At 37.4% G+C, this 25,760-nt stretch overlaps 1 protein-coding gene across 6 annotated transcripts in view; it reads left to right on the top strand.

Annotated features, from left to right (window-relative positions):
* COL25A1 (collagen type XXV alpha 1 chain) overlaps positions 1–25,760 on the top strand; it is a 496,864-nt gene that overhangs the window by 377,341 nt on the left and 93,763 nt on the right. For all 6 annotated transcript variants that reach the window (XM_063809725.1, XM_054683262.2, XM_054683264.2 and 3 more), the window contains exons 9-10: positions 10,243–10,269; positions 12,633–12,677. In XM_063809725.1, coding sequence (XP_063665795.1) covers positions 10,243–10,269; positions 12,633–12,677 — 72 coding nt within the window. The remainder of the gene's footprint in view (positions 1–10,242; positions 10,270–12,632; positions 12,678–25,760) is intronic.

Below are 25,760 nucleotides of genomic sequence, written 5' to 3'. Positions count from 1 at the left end.
TTATACAAAGTGTCTAAATATTTAAGTTATAAACCAACCTAATAAAACTGTCCAGTAAAATATGTTCTATCCCCCAACCTTTACAGATATATTCTCATGATGACTTGGAAAGTTCAAATCCAGAATTCTTGCACTCCTTGGAGTTCAAAGCCACAGTGTGGTGGCACGAGGAGAGCTGTAACTAGCCCTAGCCCTGTCCTTGGCCTGCTTCCCTTCTCTCCCACACCTTCCTCCATTCTTCAACTTTATAAGACTCAGCCTCTAACTTTATAAAGGTTCTTGAATGCTCACAGGACCAAATTTCATCTGTCCCCCTCAAAATACCCACCTCTTTGCCTTCTCTTCCAATTTGTTGTGGTGCACACCAGTGGTATGGTTTACCTTCAGAAGAACAGGCCTGGGAAGAGGCAACACATAGTCTTTGTAGTGAGCTCAAGTCATTGGGGCAGAGAAGTCTGGAGTCCTTAGTACCTGAAGGTCAGGTGGCTGGGTGGGGTGGTAGGGCTGAGGGTGGAGGGTGTGTATAGAGGTGAGCATGTTCTCTTAGACCCACAGATTCCTAACCCCCTGGGAAGCACAACCAGAAAAAAGCCTTTCAAAGCATGGGCACAAGACAAAAGCCTCCTTGCCAGATCTAAGGGAAGTTCAGGATCCATGTGTCTGAGTGGAACCTTAAAAAAGATATAGACTTCTGCTTGGTCACCTCCTTTGAGGAAACCTCACACATGCATACACTTTCACACTCCCCCAAGCTAAGTTAGAAGCTGTCTTCTCCCCTTCTCCACAGCATTTGTCACATCATATAATAGTTATTGGTACTTAGTGTGTTTAATAATAAGAGTGACTGAGTGATATGAGTTAATCAATTAATAAATCAGGCTCTAATACAAAGAAATTAGCTTTATGTTTTTCTCCCAATTGATGTCATGTCATTATGCCCCAAGGGTAGGATTGGGTAGGATAAATTCAACAGAATTACACAAAATTGCTCTTATTTTTCTTCTTTTGTTTTGTTTTGTTGTTTTAGAGACAGGGTCTTGCTCTGTCACCTGGCCTGCAGTGCAGTGGCATGATCACAGCTCACCTCAGCCTCAAACTCCTGGGTTCAAGGAATCCTCCTGCCTCAGCCTCCCAAGTTGCTAGGACTAAGGCATGCACCACCATACCCAGATGTTTTAATTTTTATGTTTTATGGAGATGGAGGCTTGCTGTATTGCCCAGGCTTCAAGCAATCCTCTTGCATGGGCCTCCCAAAGTGCTGGGATTACAGGTGTGAGCCACCACGCCCAGCCTGCATCTTTTTATATTTATATATGTCTTATAGATTATTTGGAGTATATGTGTGCTTATAAATATGCACGTTATAACTAAAAGGATGATTTTCATGAGGACAATGGAAAAGTAATTGCATCAATTTCTAGTCACACCAGCCGGGCGCGGTGGCTCATGCCTGCAATCCCAGCACTTTGGGAGACCGAGGTGGGTGAATTACCTGAGGTCAGGAGTTTGAGACCAGCCTGGCCAACGTGGTGAAACCCTGTCTCTACTAAAAATAGAAAAAATTAGCAGGCATGGTGGGAGGTGCCTGTAATCCCAGCTACTCTGGAGGCTGAGGCAGGAGAATCACTTGAACCTGGGAGGCAGAGGTTGCAGTGAGCCAAAGTCACACCATTGCACTCCAGCCTGGGTGACAGAGCGAGACTTGGTCTCAAAACAAAGCAAAACAAAACAAAACAAAACAAAAAAGAAACAACCAATTTCTAGTCACACCATATGGCTGTTTATTAAGTAGGATATAAAAGGTTTAGAAGAAATCTTAGAAATCATTTAGCTTAGCATTTCACAGAACAGCATCAGAGTGAAAAGGAAACAGCCAAGGTTACAAAATAGTTAACGGCAGAACCAGGCTAGAATCCAGTTCACCTGATTTCAGTCTTGGGTGTTCTATTGTCTAGATCTGCACTGTTCAATGCAGTCACCATTAGCTACATATGGCTCTTTAAATTTAAGGTTGGCCAGGCTCTGTGGCTCATGCCTATAATTCTAGCACTTTGGGAGGCCCAAGTGGGTGGATCACTTGAGCTCAGGAGTTTGAGACCAGCCTGGGCAACATGGTGAAAACCCATTTCTACAAAACAAACAAACAAAAACAAAAATTAGTCTGGGTGGCTCATGTGTGTAGTCCCAGCTACTTATGGGGCTGAGACAGGAGGATCGCTTGAGGCTGGAAGGTGGAGGCAGAGGTTGTAGCAAGTCGAGATCATGCCACTGCACTCCAGCCTGGGTGATAAAGTGAGTCCCCGTAGAAATAAATAAATAAATAAATAAATAAATAAAATTAAAAATTCAGTGTCTAAATATTGTACTGGCCACATTTCAGGTGCTCAGTAGCCATATGTGATTGGTGGCTATCCTACTGGATTGACCAATATAGAATGTTTCTGTCATTAAAGAAAGTTCTGTTATTAATAGACAGTGCAGATCCATCTAGGTAGAAAACAGATCTGAATAGGATATGACTATATATTATAATCTTAAATTTAAGAACTTTTTCTGTGAATCATGAGTTATTTAAATTCTAGCAGCCAGTGTTTCTCAGCACTGTTGATTTAAAATAGGAAAAGCACTTACACTGCCCAATGGAAATATTTTTTACTGAGTGTAGTGTAGGGTGATAGGCCTTTGTGAACCATAAATTTGTTTCCTTTATAGTACTCGAGGGAAGTATGTTTAATCACGGAGGGCAAAGAAGCCTGTTAATTTTTCTTTCTTTTCGGATCATTTCCATTTTGGGTTTAGCAATAAGAAGCAATTTATTAAATATTTAGAAGGGATGGAGTGAGCTAATTTTAGTGTGGATATCTGGTGAGAGGTAATATAGAGTCTCTGTTTTGGAATCTGATCAAAAATAAATTTTTATATACCTAGATTTATCTTTAATCTATGGTATATAATGCTCAATATTTAGTCTTGGGTTCTGGTTTTGTCAAGTGGTGAGAAAAATGTATTACTTCTTTAATTTCCTGAGCTTTAAGAGACCTCCCTTAAAGAGGTCATAGCCTCATGATTTTGAGAAACACCAATAAATGAATCATCCTGGTTTAATATTTTCCTCAAAAATTCAGCACATGAGATAGAGAAGTCAAAAAGAATTTACTCTTTTAAAAAATAATTACTGCATGTAGAACTTTTTTTCATCAAATGCTCATGAATAAATATAATGACATGCCATCTTCCTAATAGGCTCTGGGTTGTAGAGGAACTTTTTCAAATAATAGAAATTATGGGGTGATATTACTGAAACAAAAATCTCAGATACTTAAACAGAACAACTGCCTCAAAACTGGGAACTCTTTCCAGTGATAGAGGTATGGTAATATGAGTGTTGAAATAATGGTGGAAAGCCACTTAACAGAATTTAATAATTTTTAAATTCATTCATTCATTTTTTCCATTTAGTCAATAATTATTTATGTGTTAGGCACTAATCTAGGTGCTGACGATGTGAAATATATGGCCTGAGGAAGTGGATTTTTAGTCAAGTGGATTTTTAAAATAGGTAAATATGTTAAAATATAGGCAGTTGAAATGTGCTAAAGAAACACAAAGGAAAAAAACAAGCTTTGTCTGGGTATGCTGGAGAAGGCTCACAAAGGAAGTGAGTTATGACCACTGGGCCTTGAAGAATGATTAAGAACTTCACATGAAGACTGATCGGAGAAGGATATGGACTTCTTGGGAAAATATAAATGATGAAGTGTGACTGAAGACAGGATCCATGAAAGACTTGAAACAAGAGATGAGGCTCTCCCTTCTCAGCACTGTCTTGCTCTGCTCTTGTTTATACTGTGTTCCTTCATACCCACTTCAACTAAATCACCGGCTTTTACATTGAAAACATTGCAGTGCACTCTCTTATATTCTAAACATTTCCCAATAGTTTCTAGTTGGCATTTCCACACACTTAAGCTATGAAATCCAAATCTTGTAAAACATCAATTGAATTACACTCCAGACATACATATAATAGTGGCTAGAGTTTATGTTTCTTAACCTTCCCACATCAAACATCCAAGCAGAACATGGCATTTTATATACATGCATCTTAAATGATTCCTTCTTAAGTAAGATAAATTTCCTCTTACTCTTTATAAACCAAGTTTATGTATTTTGTGATCTTGTGACGCATTTCACCAGGTTAATATCTTTCAAAAAATTGTAATTAAAGTCTGTTGTACCAAACCCTTGAGAAAGTCTGGTACTAATGTTTTATGACTCCATCAGTTAGATTATACGTGTTATCATTCTTCCCTTTGGAACTAGACTTTTAAAAGTATTTTCTTCATTTTGTCTAACTTTTATTAAATCGTGGAAAAATTCTTAAAAAGGAAATAATTTTAAATGGCTTAATAGTTTTGGGCTTTTATCCTCCCCTTCACAGATGGACCACCTCTTTTTTGTTCCCTGTGTTTTTTATTACAGAAGCTAGTTGTATATTCTTGTGTCCAGAAATGACCAGCAGCTCTCAGAGCTTCAAATTTTACTGTTAGTCATCAGGGACAGAACAGGAACTGTGTCCGCCCCCTACATCATTTCCTAATAGCAGGCAACCAGAACTTGCCTTAAAACATGTCCCAAGAGGCATCCTAAAGCACATCATTTAGGAACTCAGCATCCTGTTTAAGTAATTAATACCTCAATCAAATTTGTGCTAACATCAGTAGTGTCAGAAAAATTCATTAATTTTTTTCCATCTCATGATGTATCTTTCTGTGTTATTTTTTTGTTCACAAACTGGAAAGTACAGCCAACACATAATGGTCACAGAGTCATTCTTTTCTTAACAGCCTACTTTGAAGATTTACTTGGGTTGATAATTCTATCTACTGTTTGCATAATTGTTTTCTGAAGTGCATTAGAGACCTTAGGCCTACATACACATACACAACACTCTCATTGTTAATGATACCATGTAATTTGGATGATTTTGGCTTTGCTGTATTCATATGGAAGTCATGACCTGAATTCCTCCACTCACGCTTGCAATTAGAGCTAATCTGGAGGCTATTGGAATAGGCCAGCAATGTTAGAATGAGTCAGGTGAACAAAAGGGTGAAAAATCCTGCCATTTCTGTCTTGAGACACTATTGTCTAAAGTTTAAGAAAAGAAAAAACCTGATTTGCTTTAAGTATCCGTTTATTCATTTCTGTAAATTTTATCCTACTCAAAGTAAACATCATTGTGCTTACAAGCACCTACAAGGCCATACACATACAATTGTTCTTCCCTGTTTGTATCCCCATCTCCTACTTACTGATAGCCTCCTTGGTGTTCTTTGAACACACTTAGCATGTGCCCAACTCTTGGTCTTTGCATTTGCTTTTCCCTTGCCTGGAACATTCTTCCCCCTTCTATATGCATGGCTCTTTTCCTGACCTCTTTATCACTGAGAGTTTCACTAAATGACCGCCCCGCCCCCACCACACACACAATTTAAACTATTCCATCTACTTCTCACAATCCATATCCCCCTCTTTGCTTTAGCAGTTACCACCTGACACAATTTTATATTTTATTTGTTTACTGTCTTACTACATTCACTAGTATATGAAGTCCAGGGGTATGCATTTTTATCTTATTTTGTTTTGAGTGCTCACTGAGTGGTCATTTTGTTTTGTCTTATTTTGTAGACAAAAGAGAATTCAGTGGGCTCTTAAAAACTATTATGTGAGTGAATAAATGAATTAACCTCAAAACGATTCACTGAGCAATCACTATGTGCCAGCTACTGTGCATGATAAAGGTAATTTAGAGTGAATAAAGAAGTAACCAGACAATTATGATTATTGTTGGAAAATTCTATGAAAACATCATAGGGGTGCTTTGGAGAACAAAAGAAGGGCACCTAACCCCAAAGGTGAGGGTACTGAGCTCTGATATTTGGAATGGATGCAGGAGAGGACCGGGGAGAAGAAAGCCCCTTATAGGAACAGACAGAGGTGTAGAAATGTGGAAGCCTGGCTTATGCAGAAAACTGCAACTACTGTCAAAGCTCAGACTCTTCTAAAAGGCTACGAAAAGCCATTGAAAGATATTTAAGTGTGGGAAAGGTATGAACCCATTAGGGAAAGCTCACGCAGGCAGCAGTGTGCAGAAAGGACTGGAGGAGACCAAAAGTAGGGTCGTCATTAGGTGAACGTTACGTTAGCTAAGGGAGCAAGAAATGGGTTTAACAGGAATGTAGCAATGTGACTGGAGAAGAAGGCTGGACCATAGAGATATTCTTAAGTATCTGATGGACTGAAGTAGGAGGAGGTAAACTTTACTCTGAGGCCCGAGTAACATGCTTTTGGTAAAGACAGTCACCAACATGGGGTCTATCATGTTTCTTTAACTTACTTTCTCACCATATGCTGAATATTGTACATAAATCTTTACATATGGAATCTAGCGAGGAGAGGAAAAATTGGAAAGAATATCAAGTATACTATATAATTTCTTACTGTGTTCACAAGTTTTTATCTGAACTTTATTTTGCATAACTTTCCATGATGTTTTCTGAAAGAGTATTAAAACTGGTATAAAGGTTTATATGCAGATTAGTGATGTTACTCCAGGCTTAGAATTTTTCAGTGACTCTTTGAGTTTTTATCTTTTTGATAAAGTTATATTCATGATGCAGAATTCTTCAATTAAAAGTTTTTACAATTTATATCACCCAGAACCTGTATTTAAATTAGTGTATTTTAAGGTTCTAATTATAGTTGATGTTTCTGGAGTTTAAAGAAATACAGCTCAATATGTTGAGATTCTGTATGTTACAGTTTTTAATCTTGAGATATATGCAAAGAAATTATGTTGAAAAAATAAAACTAGATTATTTTCATCTTAACTGGTTATATACAAAGTATATGCAAATATAAATAAGGAAGGACCACTTCATTGATTAACAGAGATGAACCGAAAAGATTATGACTCTAGGTTGGAAATCTACTTGATACAAACTTACTAAATTATGAGGATAACAATAATGGAATTGTTTTAGAAATCTTGAATCACTAGAACAATTGACTTTAATTTTGGGAATAATCAGCATTCGTTTAACTAGTGAATAATGAATTTATGGCATTATTCATCCAAGTTGTTGTGCAGGATGAAAATATAAACAAGTGTAAGGAAGATTAGATAGGCTAGGAGTAGTAACTAACACTTGTAATCCCAGCACTTTGGGATGCCAAGGTGAGAGGATCGTTTGAGGCCAGGAGTTTGAGACCAGCCTGGGCAATATAGCAAAACCTTGTCTCTACAAAACATTAAAAACTTAGCCAGGCATGGTGACATGTGCTTGTAGTCCCAGCTACTTGGGAGGCTGAGGCAGGAGGATTGCTTGAGCCCAGGAGTTTGAGGCTGCAGTGAGCTATGATCACGCCACTGCACTCCAGCCTGGGCAACAGAGTGAGACTCTGTCTCAAAAGAGAAAACAAAAATAAAGATTTGATAAATTAATGAATGTTTCTATGGTATTTACCCATTACTTTATAAACTTACATTTGTACCAGAAACCGCAAGACTAATCAAATGTAATCATCTTAACCAACTGGTAGCAACATACCCTAATTTTAAAATCAATTTTTGAGTAGGGAAACTTTGATTTGTAAGCTTAACTTTAATTACCACAGTGTTATAGATACATAGTGGTATTATTAATCTAAGGATACTCAAAACAAATGCATATAAGTAAAATCTTGCTCAGTAAAAATAACTGGTATTTCTGGATGTGTGCATGCATGCGCACACGTGTGTGTGTGTGTCTGTCTGCCTGTACTTAAGTGTCCTATATTTTATTCTGCCTTAATCCCAGGTATCCCTCCCCGAGTAATGGATGATACTCTTGTTAGATCCCTACCATTTTTCCTGCCAGAGAGATCAAAGAAGTAGATGCACATTTCTGGTAACTGAATATATTCTTGGCAGCATAGTTATGAAAATTCTATAAGACATGTATTCCCAATTCAAAATTAATGTTAAATCTTAAAAACTGCTTTTATTTTTAGAGGTTACCAGAAGTAGCAGTAGTTTCCTAACAGTAAAGGAAAATATTGTCTTTGTAGCCATCCTTAGATTTTCATTAAATATTGTGTTAAAACATACAACTTATTTAATTTTATGAATTTCAGAGTTGTGATTAGTCATTCTAAATCTCTGATTTTATGTGATTACGCAACAGAACAAATTAGAAAATATCAGATATGTTATTCGCTAATTAAAATATTTGATGTAGAATTCACTCTTATTTTTGTTTGAAATATTCCCTTCCAGGGTTATATATCCATGTGATGAAATAGACAATTTTAGTGAACAACATTTTTTTCAAGTGGCAGTTAGGTTTACAGTGGGAAACAAGCCTTTGTGAATTGAACATACACATTCTCAGTCTAAATACTGAATTAATGTACCCCTTGTTCTATGATTTCCTTTCTAACATCAACATTTTAAGAACTAAAGTACTCTAGAGACACTGGAGAAAATGGAATCATAGACAATGATAAAACCCAAGTCCTTTCTTCATTCTCAGATCTCCTATCACCACAGCCTCCAAATTCTGCCCTTACTTAGCATGAACATTTACTTTCCAAACAATTTACCCAAGTGAGGAAATGATTAAATATGTTTATATGCTAAGGGGAAGAACTAGTGAAGAAGTGGAGCCTCTGATACAGATGTAGGGGTAACTGATTGCAAAAGATCCCTGAGGACAGAGACAAGGATGGATTCCAGAGTATACCAGAAGAATTTGCCTTGTATAGGAGGAGGGGCTCTTCTTCCTCTGATACAGGAAAGAGGTACACATACATTTGGTATGATGAGAGACAAGATGTTGAGGGAATTTACACCTGATAGTCTCTGTTTTCTCTGCAAAATCAAAAACAGGGAGAATTTTAAATAAAGGGAGTGAGATAAGTAGGGAGAATGTCTGACCACACAGATAAACCAAATAACAAGCTCATTAAACAGTTGGTTGAGTAAATTAAATAGAAATATATAAAGGCAGTATTGCACAGTGTACTTTCAATAACCTAAAGCTGATTATATGAGGAAACTGTTAGTCTTCCTGTGAGGATTGCAAAATAACATGGGGAACAGATTCTCTGAATGTTCCTAAACATTATATATTTTTAATAAAAAGGATGCATGAGCAGGTCTTCTTCTGACAACCACCCTAGTGTTTTATTTAGTGTTACAGAGTGAGAATGCAACATGCTGATTAACTGAAATGTCACACACTGAAAATAAGCTGGTCATTAGTTAAATGTCATGGAATAAAGAACTTTTAACATGAAATGATGAGTGTCTATAGCTTTGCTAAAACATACTAAAAAATATTTTTGAAAGAACTGGAAGAAAATGCTTAATAGTTATATTTAAAAATAGATAGAAATATAGCTATATCTCTTTGAGTTATTTTCCACTGTCTCAAAGCCATGCCTTGCTCTAAATAAAGCCAAGAGAATCCCAACACTGACTTTGTGGTTGAAAAACTGCTAAATCTCAAAACTCCTGCATTTCCATGCTGTATAAATATTCTCATTCATCTCACTAAATCTCCTCCACCCAGTATCTTAGTCTAAGAAACAATTGACAGCATCTTTAGTTCCCTTTTCTAGTATATACTCGGTATTACAGTTGACACTGGCCTCCCCTAGTTTGTAAACAAGTTTTTGTGCAGGTTAGTTGACCATATTTCCTAAGAGGAAGAACAGAAAAAAAAAAGTCATGTTTCTTTGTAATGCTATTCAATTATTTCCTTTGCAAATCTGCTTACTGAAGATTTGCAGGTGCAGAAGTCATCTAATGTGTCCATTTGCTGAGAAACAACATTGCATTTTAACTGCTTCTAGGGACTATATCTTCAGCCTTCTAAATGAGATTGATGTGACACATTTATAGGTATTTTTTTTAAAAAACAATATGTGCTGGAACAGCAAAGATTATTTTTTAATAGAGAGGAGAAATCAGAATCCTGCTGCATATGCTTAATGTTTTTCAAAAGAAAATTAGAAGAAAAGATCCATTTGGAACTTCAAACTGAAATTTTTCTTTTCTTTTTTTTCCCTGATATATGAAATGTCAACATATTTCAGTATAGCAAAGAGAATCTTAGAGAATAGGACAGTTTAAATTGGTCATCTAAGCTTAAATGGCTACAATATTATGTTAATTGAATTGTTTTTCTTTTTTAGGGTCCTCTAGGGCCTCCGGGACAAAAGGTAGAGTATAAACAACAATACTGTGAAAGTAATTATGCTCTCATGACCTAATGGCAAGCAGGAGAGGTGAATGAAATTAGCTACTGTAAGCCATGCTGAAGCAGTTAGTCTGGTTTGTGTATTCTGCTTTCTAAAAATATAGTCACATAATGTGAGCATTAGATTTCTAATTGACTCCATTATAAAAAATTCAGTAAATCCAAGAGCAGACTCTTTTTAAGTTGTCTGCTGAACTTGTACGTTATTGAATTTTAATTCAAATACTGGTAAAACATGACAAAATTTAAAATGTGAAAGATAATTTGATATTGCAAAATGAATGCATGGCCTTCCTCAATTATATGATTGCCAAACGGCCAGAGAACTGAGCCCAAAAAAAGGATATTGCTGGGTTCACTATATTCAAGTAGCCTACCGGTGTCCTTCTTTGCTGAGGTAACCTGAAAAGTGACTTCCTGATTGTCATTTCATTGTTATCCACAATCATCAGAATTGACAATTAAATTCTGCTGGAGAGGCCAGGCACAGTGGCTCATGCCTGTAATCCCAGCACTTTGAGAGGCTGAGGCGGTTGGATCACCTGAGGTCAAGAGTTAGAGACCAGCCTGACCAACATGGTGAAACCTCATCTCTACTAAAAATACAAAAATAGCTGGGTGTGGTGGCACACGCCTGTAGTCCCAGCTACTCAAGAGGCTGAGACAGGAGAATCGCTTGAACCTGGGAGGCAGAGGCTGCAGTGAGCCAAGATTGTGCCAGTGCACTCCAGCCTGGGTGAGACAGAGCAAAACTTGGTCTCAAAAAAAAAATTGTTTTTTTTCAAATTCTGATGGAGAAGATCTAGGGTTTCCAAAATTACACCTATCCCATAGCAGTAAATATATTAATAGCAAATAGATGGCATTTTGCCAACAAAATATCACTAAGTCCTCATTCCCCCATCCTTACACCCCTCAAGCCGGGAGGGGGATATTTAACCCAGGGAAAACTAAAGAAAACAATTGTATTATAACAGGTGGAAAAGTGATTATTCTTTATCTTTGGAATCCATCAAAGATAGAGACTTTTTATCCCCCAAGCACTGGGCATGTGGCATCTGTTGAAACATAATCCTACAAACCAAGTAAAAGCCCATGGGTTGCAAGACAACTTGTGCATAGGAACACTTTGTCCTTCGCAATAATGTCTCTATTAAGCATGGTGTGAAATTGTAAAGCTACTCTAATCCACATACGACCAGGATAAAATTACTGCTTCAGGCTTCGGGAAGTCCTTTAATGACCCATTCAATATAATCACTGAATGCACTAAGGAACTTGCCATCTCAATTTGTTTTGATTATAATTACTGTTTTTTTAGTAGACTATTTTTTAGGGGAGTTTTTGGTCTATAATTACAGACCATTTTTTTAGGGGAGTTTTGGTCTATAATTACAGATTTTTAAAAATCTTTTCCCCATTATTATTAAAGAAATGTAATATCAGAAAAATCTGTTTTCTAGTTTTAGACAAAGAATAAGCACATTGTATTTAAAATGGTTTCTCCAGAGCCTAAATGGAAGGTGTAATGGAGGGAAATGACATCACTGTTTGAAAATATTTGCTAATGTTTCTATATCCAGTTAAATGTCATAGATTTTCTCAGGTAATAATTAGCTTTCTTATTCTCCAGCTCACCCATCTATGTCCAATCATTCATACTCATGCCCCTTTGCATGTGCACACACACACCCACACGTGCTTACACACACACCTTAACTTTTTTTGCACAGAAGTTGTGTTGTTCCTGGTCAGTGTATAACATTTTTTTGCATCTTTTTGAGTCACTCTGGAAGACATATTCACATTCATGTGGCTTAAACTTACTCCTTGAAAGTCTTGGAGAAAAATGCTTAAAATAAAACAAATTTGAGTTTACGACATGGGCCCCTTATTTAACTGCGGAACAAATGGTTGTTAATTTAATTACCTTTTGTTTCATTGTATTTTAACTCATGAAATGCAAGTGTTACTGCTACTGGTAGGCTTTTTCCAGATGGAACTAAGCCTATTTATTCTTAAAAACATGAAAATTTAGAGCCATGTGGCCCTCTGATAGGTATGACCAATGTATCATGTAAATTTCTTTAAAACATATTAAAGTTAAGTGGATACTTAGAAGCAAGGTTTAATTTTAACTCTGTAGTTTCTGGGGAAGCTTGAGGAATCTGCTTACATGATATATCTGAACACAGTGGATAAGGTCTGAAAAATAAAACTTCCTAGAAATGTTTTAGCAAGGCTTACATAACTAATACAACATAAATTTAGAATTGAAATATTTTGTGTATGATATCAACTGAATTTAATCATGTGTCTCTTTAGGGTTCTATTGGAGCACCTGGAATTCCAGGGATGAATGGGCAAAAGGTGAGTTCTATAGAATATTGTATTTTAAAAATAATTTGGTGAGCATTGAAATCACAAAATTATTCTAGTCCATAGTGTTAGTAATAAGCTTATATGCTTATAAAAACACTATGTTTTGAAATACAGGAAAATTGTGCTACAAATTACCAAATTAGTTTAATTTTTAAAGATGCATTAAATAGTCAGGAATTCTTTGAAGATTTTCCATTTCAAGTATTTTGGATGTGTTACTTTTCAATAAATTATGTATGTGATACAACTATATCCTTCCATAAATAGATATGGAATTGGAAAAATTTATGTTTAACATTGATAGTGATAAACAAAATGCACTTTAGTTTATTCTGGTCATGGTAAAACTAATATGTATTAATAATTGGCTAACAAAAGTTATTCTCATAGAAGGAACTAGTCAAACTTTCTGAATCCAGAAGGTAGCTCTTTTCACTGTTAATCAAAAGTAGAAGTTAAATAGATTTGTCCCGCTTTGGTATTACATACACTTTTATTGTACCGTTAATAATGAGAGGAAAAAGTAAAGTGAAAGAAACAACACACTCTACATACACATATCTATGTGTTGTGTACATTTACTCCTGCAACATACTTACTAGTTGAACAAAGCATAGCTCCTCAACATCCCTGACCGGCCCTTTAGTCTGGAACCTTCACAGAAACCAGGAAAGCCACTGTGGCAGCTGACAAAGCCCATTGCTGAGCCGGTCTGTCAGGAGCCAGGAAGCTGAGGGAGGGACTTTCCTGTCTTCCCCAGAGTTCTTGGCCTGGCCCTTTTATACTCTGCGACCCATTATCTTGCCTTCCCAGAGTATTTTAAATCCATGCACCCTGCACCAAATTCTGAAATCATACGTAACTCAACCCTTTCAGGTGCAATAAATACTCCTTGTGTCCTTTTCCATTGAGTCCATCTTTTCTTTCTATCAATAAGACATAAACAACCACAATTTTAAACCTAGTAAGTTGCTAAGAGCATGAGTCTTCCACTCAGAGGCTGTGTGAATTTTGGCAAAATCCTTGGAATTCTCTGGCCTCAGTTTCTCATCTGTAAAGGGAGACAATGGCAGTGCCTACCTAATAGAGTCAATGAGAGTTAAGGGAGTAAATAGATGTAAAGCCCTTAGACAGTATTTGATATTACCATTAAACTTTTCCTTCACTTCAGTTAAGTGAAATTCCAAAAATTCAGTTAATCTATGTTTTTAGGAGGCTCTGTGTTCCCAGAAGTACTCAATTCCCCCATGAAATTAATGTTCTCAGCCAAAGTTTATGGTGTCCTTTAGTCCATAAACCAAGCACCACACACTCGCCAGCAGTTAACCGCCCATGTCGCAGCTACATTTTCCACTTAGTAAAATGCATATCCATTTGCTTCACAAATCCTGGCAAAGACAGAATATTTAGAATATTCTGTTTAGAATATTGCAGATCATGGAGGGAAACCGAAGCAAAAATTTAAAAGTGTATTCATTCTCAGATGGATTTGAAAATTATATAACTCAAGATAACATTTAGAAAGAACAAAATACAGATATGGCATAAATGTTGTTTTTGACATTGGTGAAAAACAAAACTTGTATGCCTAAGATTAATAATGTTTTCCTTTTTCGTCTTTGTTTCTTTTCATTTTTCAGCTTTGACACAATCATGAAAATTTATAGAAACTTTTAACATGAAACAAAACAACTTTAAAACTGTCACATATACTCTTTCGAAGACTGCATATTCTTTATTTTTGCAAAGGAAATATGCAATTTCCTTAGCAAGAGAAAGGAATGTGACATTTTCTTGTCCTAGTCACCAAGTTTAAATTATATTTCAAGGAAATAGACAGTTAATATTTGCAGTTTTATGTCTCGTTATACATCTTTGTGGCATTTTAAAAGTGTTTTCTGTAAAACCCAGGGAAACGAAATGATTTCACACTTTTATGAAGGTATCAGCAAAATGTAATTTAAATTTGTTTTCCCTCCTTCAGAGAATTGAACCTGAAGCTTTGTGTATGGAACTTCTGTTAGGTCTAGTAATTACTTAACATTTGTAATATTTGCTATATCATTTTTAGGAAAAGAAAGTGTAAAAAACACGAGTCTCCTTCACTGAAACAGCAGGTCACTTAGAGAGTAAAAACAAAGTTGGCAATAGAGTAATAATTTTACATACTTAGAGCACATGAAATGAACTCTAGAATTTGTTTTTAAACAAATTTCTTGAACTCTAGACTTTGTTTTTCTGGAATCTTGAACTCTAGAATTTGTTTTTCTAAGAAAGGAGCTTACAATGACATAATAATTTTGTTTTAGTAAGAGCACCTCAATATCCTTAAACTGTCTTGAGAAAACATTTTCTTCTCCATTATAATTTTGCTTTTTCCAAAAGATTACTTTTGATGCTTAGAAAAGTTTTCAGACAGTGGTTAGGGGAGGATATAATTTCTAAGCCATCAGAAATATGGCAAATAATATCCAGCTACTTGGGGTGGGGGTGCTCAGGCAGGATTGCTTGAGTCCAGCTTGGGCACCATAGTGAGATCCTATCCTATCTCTTAAAAAGAAAAAAGTAAGAAATATGGCAAATAAAAACTAGGGAATAAAAAATTATTTTCTTATGTTTGAAAAAAAGAAAGAAAAGTATACTATTTTAAGAAAACACTGGCCAGGCAAGGTGGCCCTTGCCAATAATCCCAGCATTTTTAGAGGCTAAGGCAGGAGGATTGCCTAAGCTCAGGAGCTAGAGACCAACCTGGGCAACATGGTGAAACCCTGTCTCTATTTATAAAAAAGAAAGAGAGAGAGAGAGAAAGAGAAAAAGAAGACAAAAATGCTTTGTTTCCCATAGAACATTGTCCATCCATTCAGGTTGGCAAAATAGGTGATGGCCTTAGCACATAAACTTGGTGTGACGTTTTTCCTACACATTATCTTTTACATTTTGATCACCTTGATTGCTAATCTGAATACTTATTTTTGTAATGGTCTTTCAGTTCTTCTGACTGTATTAGGAGAAAGGACTGCTTATGCAGTGGCATGGCATTAGACTCCAATCTTGCCCCTTCTGGCATCACAACCTATGAAGGGCTACAGAACATCCCTTTGTGAAAAGTAGGAGGCAGTGTGGTACAGAGAAAAGGGCGTGGTCTCTGCCTCTGAGAGAGAATGCTCTGTGTCCTCATTTGGGCCAATCACTTAACTTTCTAAGGTTCCAGTGTACAATATAGAGACAGACCTTGTAGTATTAATTAGACAATATATCTAAAGTGAATATTATGTAATAGATGCCCAATAAATGCTGTCAAGTGTCTCTAGTAGTATTCTCATGCCTTAAGAATTTCAGCAGGCTGGGCGCAGTGGCTCATGCTTGTAATCCCAACGCTTTGGGAGGACAAGGTGGGAGGATCACTTAAGCCCAGGAGTTCAAGGTTACAGTGAGCCATGATCATGCCACTGCACTCCAGCGTGGGCAACATAGTGAGACCCTGTCTCAAAAAAAAAAAAAAAAAGTTTCAGCAAATGAACCTTAGACTTACATTCAAGCAGGGAGGAAAAGCCAGGTGAATTCCTCATAGAAAGAAAATGAATATGCAGAAATACACATAGAGGTAGAATGTGTTCTCTATCCCCTGGCTGTCTCCCTGACCCTAAGGACTAAGGTCCCCAGCTCTTAAGGACTGGGTAGTTGGAATGTCACTGCTATAGATACAAGAAAGAGAAACACATGTTTCACATTATTATGAAACCACAGTCACCACTGGGCTGATGTAGGAGCCCTGTCCTGGCATCAGAACACTCTGTGCTCTTTCACCTCTTGTGTAGCCTTTGAAGGATCCCTTTTTTCTCTGCATTCAAAGGGACTTCATTTGTAAAATGAGAGCAGAAGCTGCACCAATTTATCTCTAAGTTTCTCAGAGATACTATGAGTACACAAAAAGTCCCCCATCCCCCATGTCTTGTTTCCAATGCAACCAGCTTTTAGCATCCTCTGTTCCCAATTCTGAAAGCTGATGTTTTCATAATTTGGACTTGTTTCCACCAACCAAGCAGTTAGGGCAGATCTAAAGCAAATCCTACCTAAAAATATAAAATGTTATCTATTTCTTCTTTGGCTAATTATATTGAACACAAAAATAATGTAATTCTCCTGAAGATCTTGTTGGTTTAAACATATAATTAACATTTTATTTGCCCTCCATAATTTATTCTTTCCCCCACCATGCGCGTGTGCATGAGTGCATGCACGCAAACACACACACACACACATGAAGTGATGTATATTTGAATATTGGTCAATTAGTTCCTACTTCAAATACTCTGGAGAAATGTGAGCTATTTAAAATAATTTTATAGTAGAACCATGTTTTTAAAGTGAATAATTTTTCGGCAAAATAGATTGCTGTCTACAATTTTTGTTTATATACTTATATGTCGGTTTTTAAAAATCTGAACTGTTAAAAGGTGTTATTAAAACTCTGCATTTTTCTACTTTTTCCTGATTTTCATCTTTCTTAGCATCCATAAGAGCAAATAATCACTATGACAATTTATTTGAATAGCAATTAGTGCCCAACACTGTGCAAATGCCATGAAAGAGGAGCTGGAGGTCGGGTGCGGTGTCTCACGCCTATGATCCCAACAGTTTGGGAGGCCGAGGTGGGTGGATCACCTGAGGTCGGGAGTTCGAGACCAGCCTGACCAACACGGGGAAACCCCGTCTGTACTAAAAATACAAAATCAGCGGGGCATGGTGGTGCATGCCTGTAATCCCAGCTACTTGGGATGCTGAGGCAGGAGAACCCTGGAGGCGGAGATTGCAAGTGAGCCAAGATCACGCCATTGCACTCCAGCCTGGGCAACAAGAGCAAAACTCCATCTTAAAAAAAAAAAAAAAAAAGGAGCTAGAGACAGAGACCACACAAAGTCCCATTTTTTGCTCCTCTTAATTCACATCCTTGTCTCTTGATTACTATAAAAATAATGTTGAATATTTTCAGGATTAAAATGAAATTTTTTTTGTCTATGCAAGCTAGAATTTTTCTGAGGCCTGCAGAGTCATAGGGATTGTTTCCAAAGCAAAAGATAAATATCAGATGATCTTGATTCATGCAATTTTAAGTGCTTTCTAGAGTTTATTGTTATTTTTAAAACTTCAAATATAACATAAATTTAAAAATTGATATTAGTGTCACCTATGAATCCATCACAAATAGCTAAGTGATTTTTAAGTAACATTAAATTTTAATTAGTTTATAGTTATGACATTTGAAATTCCTTTTTATCTCTTATACATGGGTAACACAGTTCTTCACTGACATTAATCTTCACAGCATATTTTTAATGGCATTTTTATTGTAAGTATATTTAAAGAGTAGATAAATTGAAGCTCTCAGACTTTCAAAGCTTAAGCCATTGATTCAAGTCTATGCAGTGAATGATACAATAAATCCAATATTTTTTATCCCTCATTCACTTACTATAAACACTAAACACAGATTTTTGTTATTTATTTATATATTTACTGCCACCTACATTCCTGAAAGTTTTCAATATGTTGTAGGGCTGTTTTTGTTTTCTAGTTAATTAGCTTAAAATTTTCCTTTAGCAGAATTTACCCAGTAATTTATTATGCAGTATGTTTATGACTTTCTAATGCTAAACTTTAAGAAAAGATATTGAGACTAAATTAAGTGACTGATTGATGATTCCAGATTAGTTAGTAGTTCAAGGAAAGTATCTTACAACCATTCAATCTTTTTTGTGTTAAAAGTGAGAATTATATTTTTTAATTTTTCAGTTTTTTAACATTAATAATTGTATAGATTAGAATTCCAAGAGTACATGACCATTTTCCTCTAGTAACTATAATAAGAGGATGAATGCTTTCTTCTAAAAGAAGCACCATCATTTCCTGTTACAGATATTTCATAAAGTCAAATCACTTCATCCATTCCTGGGAATGATTTATACATTCTCAGCCATTTTTATACACAAGCCTACTCTACTCGTAAAGACATTTTTCACTCAATTTTACTTGTTAAGCAGAACACAAGATATTTCTTTTCCTCATGTAATTATTTTTGGGTTTCTTTAGGGGGAAACAAAAAGTTAGTTGAAGGAAGTTTTTTCCTGCTGGCTTGAAATAAAATAAGTAAGATTTTCTTTAAAACCACTTTCTCCCGACTTTATTTAGGCATGTTACTATAAAGTTTGATACCAGTTATTATTGTAGCAAATGAAAATATTGGGAGAAGGAAGAATAAACAGTTGAACGATTGGGATTGCTGAGAGAATAGGGGTAGCTGAGGAAGTAAAGCTCCTCACTCGCTGTTGCAAAAAAAAAAAAAAAAAAAAAAACAGCGAAGCAAATGTTTATTAATGAATTATGGCATCATGAAATCCACTATTTTCTATTTTAATGTAAAACACACTGCATTTTATAGAAGAAATCACAAAAATACTGACATATTACATCTGATTAAATTGTATCCATAATTGGGAAAAGCTTTTTAAAGAAATTTCCCTTAAATGTACTCATTGATTAACTTATTAATTTCCTCAATCATTCATTGAACAAATATTTATTTAGCCCTCACTAAGTGTGAGGCACCAACTGAACACTGAGTTTACAGCTGTCTCTGCCTCATGGAATTTCTAGGCTAATGGGTAGTAGGGGGATTAAATGAACAATTATATGAAAAATCTATAGATTTTTAAATTAGAGTACTGCGAAGTATTATAACAGAAAAGCACAGGGCTCCCTGGCCTGGTGCAAAGGGCTGAGTAAGAGCACTTCCCTGAATCGGAGACTTTCGCTGAGGTTCCCAGTGTAAACAGGAGTTGGCAAAAGAAGAAAAGCTATCACCATGTTGCAATACTTAACAATTTATACTACAGATAGGCTTGGTCTTAGAATTCTGTTCCTAAAACACTGTATTATTGATATCATTGATCACTATAGGATTTTGTATTCATCATGGACAGCTTTTCCTTAAAATTTCTGACCAGTAAGATATTAAATCAATATAAACCACACACCCTGTTTTTGTATCATTAGGTCTCTTGATTTTGAGATTTGTATTAAAAATAAGGCTGCAATGTAATAATTTATTGTCAAAACCATAACGGGTGAAATCTACCCCATTCCATTTATTTGACACCAGGCCACATTGCCAAGGGGTAGCCATGATCCAACTGTGAGACAGCATCATTGGGATTAATTTATGAGAAACTGAATTCCTTTCAGGTTTCTCTTCTCTGTCTTCTCTGCCTAGTGCAGAGAATAGAAGCAGTATATCATAATTACTAAAATGTATCCAGTGTTTATTAACTGCTGGGCAGCATCCTAAATGTTATAGGCATCTTAGCTCATTCAGTCCTTATAGCAATTCTATGAAATAGGCACTATGATTATCTCCATTTTCTTAATGAGGAAACTGAGGTGCAGAAAGAATAAAAGAAGCCCAAGGTCACCCAGGTGTTAGTGGCAGAGTAGAGCTTAAAAGCCAGGCAGTGTGCTTCCACTGCATAGTAGTGGTCGAGAGTGTGGATTTTTAAATTCAGAAAATCCTAGCTTTGCCGCTCAGTGTTTGTATGACCTTGGACAAATTGCTTACCTTCTCTGAACCTTAGTTTCCTCATTTTTCAAATAGGGATTATAATGTTTACCTCTAAGTTTAATCAGAAAAGATAAAGGAAGTAATACATATAACTGTCTGTTAAAAGACTGTTAAATAAGGGTAGATTGTTTTCCTCTTTGAATTGGAGGCATTAATACCTCCATGATTCAGAAACCTCTTAGGTGTCCAAGTGAGTATCAGTAAGAAGTATTATCTCATTCTCTTCATTGACCTTTAGAACTTTTCCACGTGGACATAAACATTTAAAATTTCTATTAATAATTAAACACATTCTCTTTCCAAGAGAAAGAATAATTTATCATTCAAACTATACACAGTTTCTTTAAGAACTATACTTTAGGAAATATGGAATTAGCTGGGTTTTAAAACTTTAAAAATGGATATATTTTCAAGGACACATTATGTTACAAGTCATGGAAACTTAAGGGAACCAGGTGAAAAAATAAAGGTATTTCCTTAAGTCACATGAGCTTGAAAGTCCAGCGCTAATGCAGTCTTCAGCTTGGCTTTGTTCTGACAACTAAACTTCATCACTAAGAACCCAGATTCCTTCATCCCTTGGCCCTTCTTCCATGTTACTGCTGTCGACCTAGTTCCCGCTTTCCTCTCGGTTGTAAGATGGCTGCCAATCACTCCTGGCGCCGTCTACATTCAGAAGGTGAAAGAGTGTCTTTCCCAAAATATCCAACAATTCTGTTGAGCTCCTTTCTGACTGGAGACACGTAGGTAGAGAGGTCTTTTCCTCAACCTCTTACCAGGGGAATGTCAGATGAGGATTGGCCACTACTGCTGAAACTTCTTTTCTCGTGGTCCTAGTCCAATGGAAAGTTGTAATAAACACTAATTGTCTAATTTAGAAGAGATTCTTGTAACAGAAGGGAGCTGAAAAACTGCTGTATCTGACTTTTCCCAGCCCTAAGAAACTCACTTCATATGACCCCCTTCATCCATTTTGATATTTCATATTCCTAACCTGTAAGCTTTTATTCTTAATCTTTTTCCCCCATAAGAGTACACATTGAGGACAATATTTTTATATCAGAACAGAGAACCCTCTGTGGCGTTATGCTCTCTGGCTGGTTTAGGCTTACTTTTGCACCTTTCATGTTATTTTAAAAGGGGATACTGGGTAGTGCTTCTCTTGGATGCAGGCGAGCAGTGCCCCCCTTCTAAGCCTCCTTTGTCCATCTTGTGGTATCACCCTCCTCACAAGTGAGGAGTCCACAGGGCCAAGGAGACTTGCCTGCCCATAGCCCTGTCTTCCCACTTCCAGATCATGTCACAGGTACCTGGAAGCCAAGAGTTCCTGCCTCATCTGTCTTGAGTCAGCTTCCAGGGTTAGTAATGGGCCCTCCCCAGATATGTATTCAGGAAGAGTGGACCATACTGCTGGCACGTGCACTGCTAAGCCCATGGGTGGCCGTGGAGCACTGTTGACGAGGAGCTATGAGCAGGGCTTGGAGGCTGTGGTGTTCACATGTAATCCCCAAGGCACCTCCTAGAGAGAACTAGGGCTGGAGAGACAAAGACGATGGGAAGAGAAAGGAGGAAATTATCAGGCAGGGAGTGGAATGGGGGAGTATCTGTGTGACCGTGCATACTCCTGCTTACACCTTCAGATTTTGTGAGTTTCCTCAAGGCAAATAATTCCTCTCATTTATGTAAATTTCACCCGAATAAAGTCAATTTAGCTATCTTTCGTGATCTCCCCACAAACTTCTAACTATCTCTCTGCATTACATTTCCTTTGTTCAAATTGTGTTGTAGATATTTCTGTCTACATGAACAATATGAAAATCTAAGATTAAAAGTGTTAACTAGCAGACTTATTTCTGAAACACCTCATACTATTGTATTATTGATACAACTATCATGTTTTCTTATTTATCATTTTTAGACATGTGTAATTTTTAAAAAAGCATAAGGAAGGTTTGGTCACCAGGTTAAATTTAGTTATTAAACAGTTTAAGACCCATTTCAGCAAATTACCCAAAAGAGGGTATTTGTATTAAGTTCCTGGCTGATATACTTGTCTACTTTTCTACTATTTAGTATTCACATTACCAATGTGGACAAAGAGATTGAAACTGCCTTTGCAAAATTATAACTAAGGAAATTATGACAGTGAAAGATACCAGACTTAACCAACTCCATCTTGCTTTTAACCTCTAAACTGTCCTTGTCCATTCCTGGGCGTAGGTTGAACTAGTCTTGGATTTTAGTTATAGTTTAAATAATAGCCCTTCCCAAAAGCTAAACTGTTCTTGTAAAATGAATGAAAGGCCACCAGCCACCAAGTAAGGATGAGAGGGGCTGGAATACTAAATGTTGCCAGCCGTTATTCCGGAGGTCATAAGATTTGCAACTTACATCACTATTGTGAACCTAAGATTGGCCTTTTGAGATGTCTTTTCAGGTTTTTGCATTTCTAACCGGATGGCCCCACCTCGACCTGCCAACCAGTTCTGCGGCCCCCACCCAGGAACTGACTTAGCATAAGAGAACAGCTTCCACTCCCTATGATATCATCTCTGAACCAACCAATCAGCACTTCCAATTCACTGGCCCCCTACCCACCAAATTATCCTTAAAAACTCTGATCTCTAAGTTTTTGGGGAGACTGATTTGAGTAATAAAACTCTGGTCTCCTGCACAGCCGCCTCTGTGTGAATTACTCTTTCTCCATTGCAATTCCCTTGTCTTGATAAATTGGCTCTGTCTGGGCAGCGGGCAAGATGAACCCATTGGGTGGTTATGCGGTTCTAATTTTAGGGAGGGAGTTTGCTGTTTAGATAACACAGTAGGGATGCCAGTTCTCTGATGCATAAGCAAACCTAATAGTCCAGGCTAGGGGTTTTCTCTTTTTACTTTTGCGTGTTACACAGCTTCCTCTGCTTCCCGGAATGATAAAGAAAAAGAATCAGGGATTGGGGATGCAAGGAGGAGCTAAAGACTACTGAACTGCTACACACAGAGAGAAGCCGATTTCCTAGGATGTTCTAGGAGGGAGGGAAGAAAGAGGACCGTGAGGTGGAAGAGGGAGAGAGGAGAAGCCAGTAAGATGAAGACAGACTCAGCTCAGTGATGACGCCTTCCTGAGAGTACCAAATAGTGAATCTTGAATTCACAAAATGCCTGCAGAGAGGAATTCTTGAGGAAACTGGTGAAGAATTGACTGAACCACCTGAATTGGTATGGGGCAAAGCAGAGACATGTATAGATGCAAGGCTTGAGCAGGGGGCTGGAAAAAGCAAGTCTTAGACTTGAGCCAAATTTAGTCAGATCTCTAAGAAATAAAGAATGACCAGGTAACGTCTTTAGTCCAACAACAACAAGAGCAGCAACAACAACTACTAGCAATAATAATAAATCTTACTCCTTTAGAGTTGGAAGAAAGCAAATATTTGATTCAGCCCCACACACTTTACAAGAGAAAAACAGCCCCATGGAAGCATAAGCAAATTGTTCTTTGTCAGAACTGGAAGTTCAGTACATCTAACACCAATGTACTGAACAGCTATTATGTGGAACAGCTGGTATTATGATATTAGGCTGGTATTAGTGTCCTAAAGCCACTTTACTATTTTATGTGAAAATTAAACAGAAAAGAAAGGATAAAATTGAATGAGATTTTTAGACACAAGCTGCTTCAATAGAAGAAACACAAGATGAGGAATCAGAAGACCTGGGTTTTAATCTCACATCTACCTCTTTGTGGCTTTTTGTCTCTGGAAAAGTTACTTCCTCTCTCTGAATGTGTTTCTTCCTCTGTTAAGAATGACTGGCTTGGCTCCTTTCACTAAAATATTTCACTGTTTTGTGAGTGCTCCTGCTTAGGGAAAAGCAGATGTTAGTGAGTTCATGGAGTAAATGATGACACTTGTGTAAATTCTGAGAGGGTCTTTGGGGAACTTCAGATGACATGAAAATTTATAGAACCAGCATCGTCCCAGCTACTTCTCGCCCCTCACCTGAGGCACTGGGGGTGAAGGAAGAAGAAGCAGACAGAAGAGATGAGCAGTACATGGAAATGTCGACAATGGCCCAGGCTCTGGACCCACAGGATGAATTGTTGGAGCCTTTAGTCCTCTAGGTAAACACTCTTCCCCCAACAGAGTCCTGGAGGGTTTTTCTTGGAAGCCATTAAAGTTCTCATTCCTGTCACCCTGCCCTTCACAGACTCCTCTTCTAACTCGCACTCACCTCGCTTCACTCCACCCCATGCTGTGCCTGTGTCCATCAATCCTAGTGATTCGGACTGAGCTGGGCATGACTTGGAGGTGTGCCACTGCAGGGTTAACGTTTCTCCCATCTTTTCCTTGCTCCCTTCTCTTTTCCCGTGACGACTGCCTTGCGGTTCCTGAGACAGAGCCATCTCTTGCCATGACAGTTATATTATTTTCCAAACTCCCAGTTGGGCAGCCTTGCTGTCTCGTTTTCTACCTGGCCTGTTCAGTGCTTCACATCTTCATGTAGGCTTAATGCATTTGATTTTCCTATATTCATTCATTCCTCTAACACTGATGTACTGAACAGCTATTATGTGTGAGTGGTTTTAATAGGCACTGTGAAAGAGTAATGAGCAAAATAGACCAAGTTCTCTGCCCAAGGCGCTCATAGACTAGTGGTGATGGGGATGTGGGAGTGGAAAATAGGGTTGTCAGATAAAATATAAGGTGCCCTATTAAATTTGAATTTCACATACCAACTGAGAATTTCTAATGTGACTACGTCCCATTTAATATTTGGAATATATTTAACTAAAATATGATTCATTATTTATCTGAAATTTAAATTTAACTCAGTCTCCTATATTTTTGTTTGCTAAACCTGAAAGTCCTAATGGCAGGAGACAGAAAAGAAACACAAAGTTGTATCTTAGGCAGCAGTTGGTATATGCCTTTATAGGGAGTGGTGGTGTGGTTAGGGGAGTGGGGGGAACTCAGGGGTAACCCCTGTAGTAAGGAGATATTTGATCCAAAGTTAAAGGAGGTGAGAGAGCAATCCTATAGCTATCCGAGGAAAAAACATAGGAGGTCCGTTAGAGAACGCCTAGGTGCAAAGGCCCTGGGCAGGTGGCTGCTTTCCACACTGGAGCAAGGTGGGGGCGGGGTTCAGTGTGGCTGGAGTATGTGAGGGGGCAGCAGAAGGGAGGTCAGAGGAGCAGCAGGGGTCAGATCATGTGGGGCTGGGGCCATTGTAAGGATGTCGGCTCTTATTCTGAATGAGATGGGACAGGCTTGCAGAGAACTGAGTGAAGGAGCTCTATGCCTGACTTGCTTTTAAGAGAATGTTGGAAGCTGGTGGGTGGCAAAGAACTCCGTTAGTTGGTCCCTAGAGTCAGCCTCTAACCACTGGCTTACCGTACAGACAGTACAGAGACCAGTTGTGGCTGTGCCATGTTACACACAAGAACTTGATCTCCTGGACCCTCC

The sequence above is a fragment of the Pan troglodytes genome, chromosome 3 (assembly GCF_028858775.2).
Source record: "Pan troglodytes isolate AG18354 chromosome 3, NHGRI_mPanTro3-v2.0_pri, whole genome shotgun sequence".
NCBI lineage: Eukaryota > Metazoa > Chordata > Mammalia > Primates > Hominidae > Pan > Pan troglodytes.
Note: the sequence above shows the minus strand (reverse complement) of the source record. Positions and strands in the feature narration are given on the sequence as shown.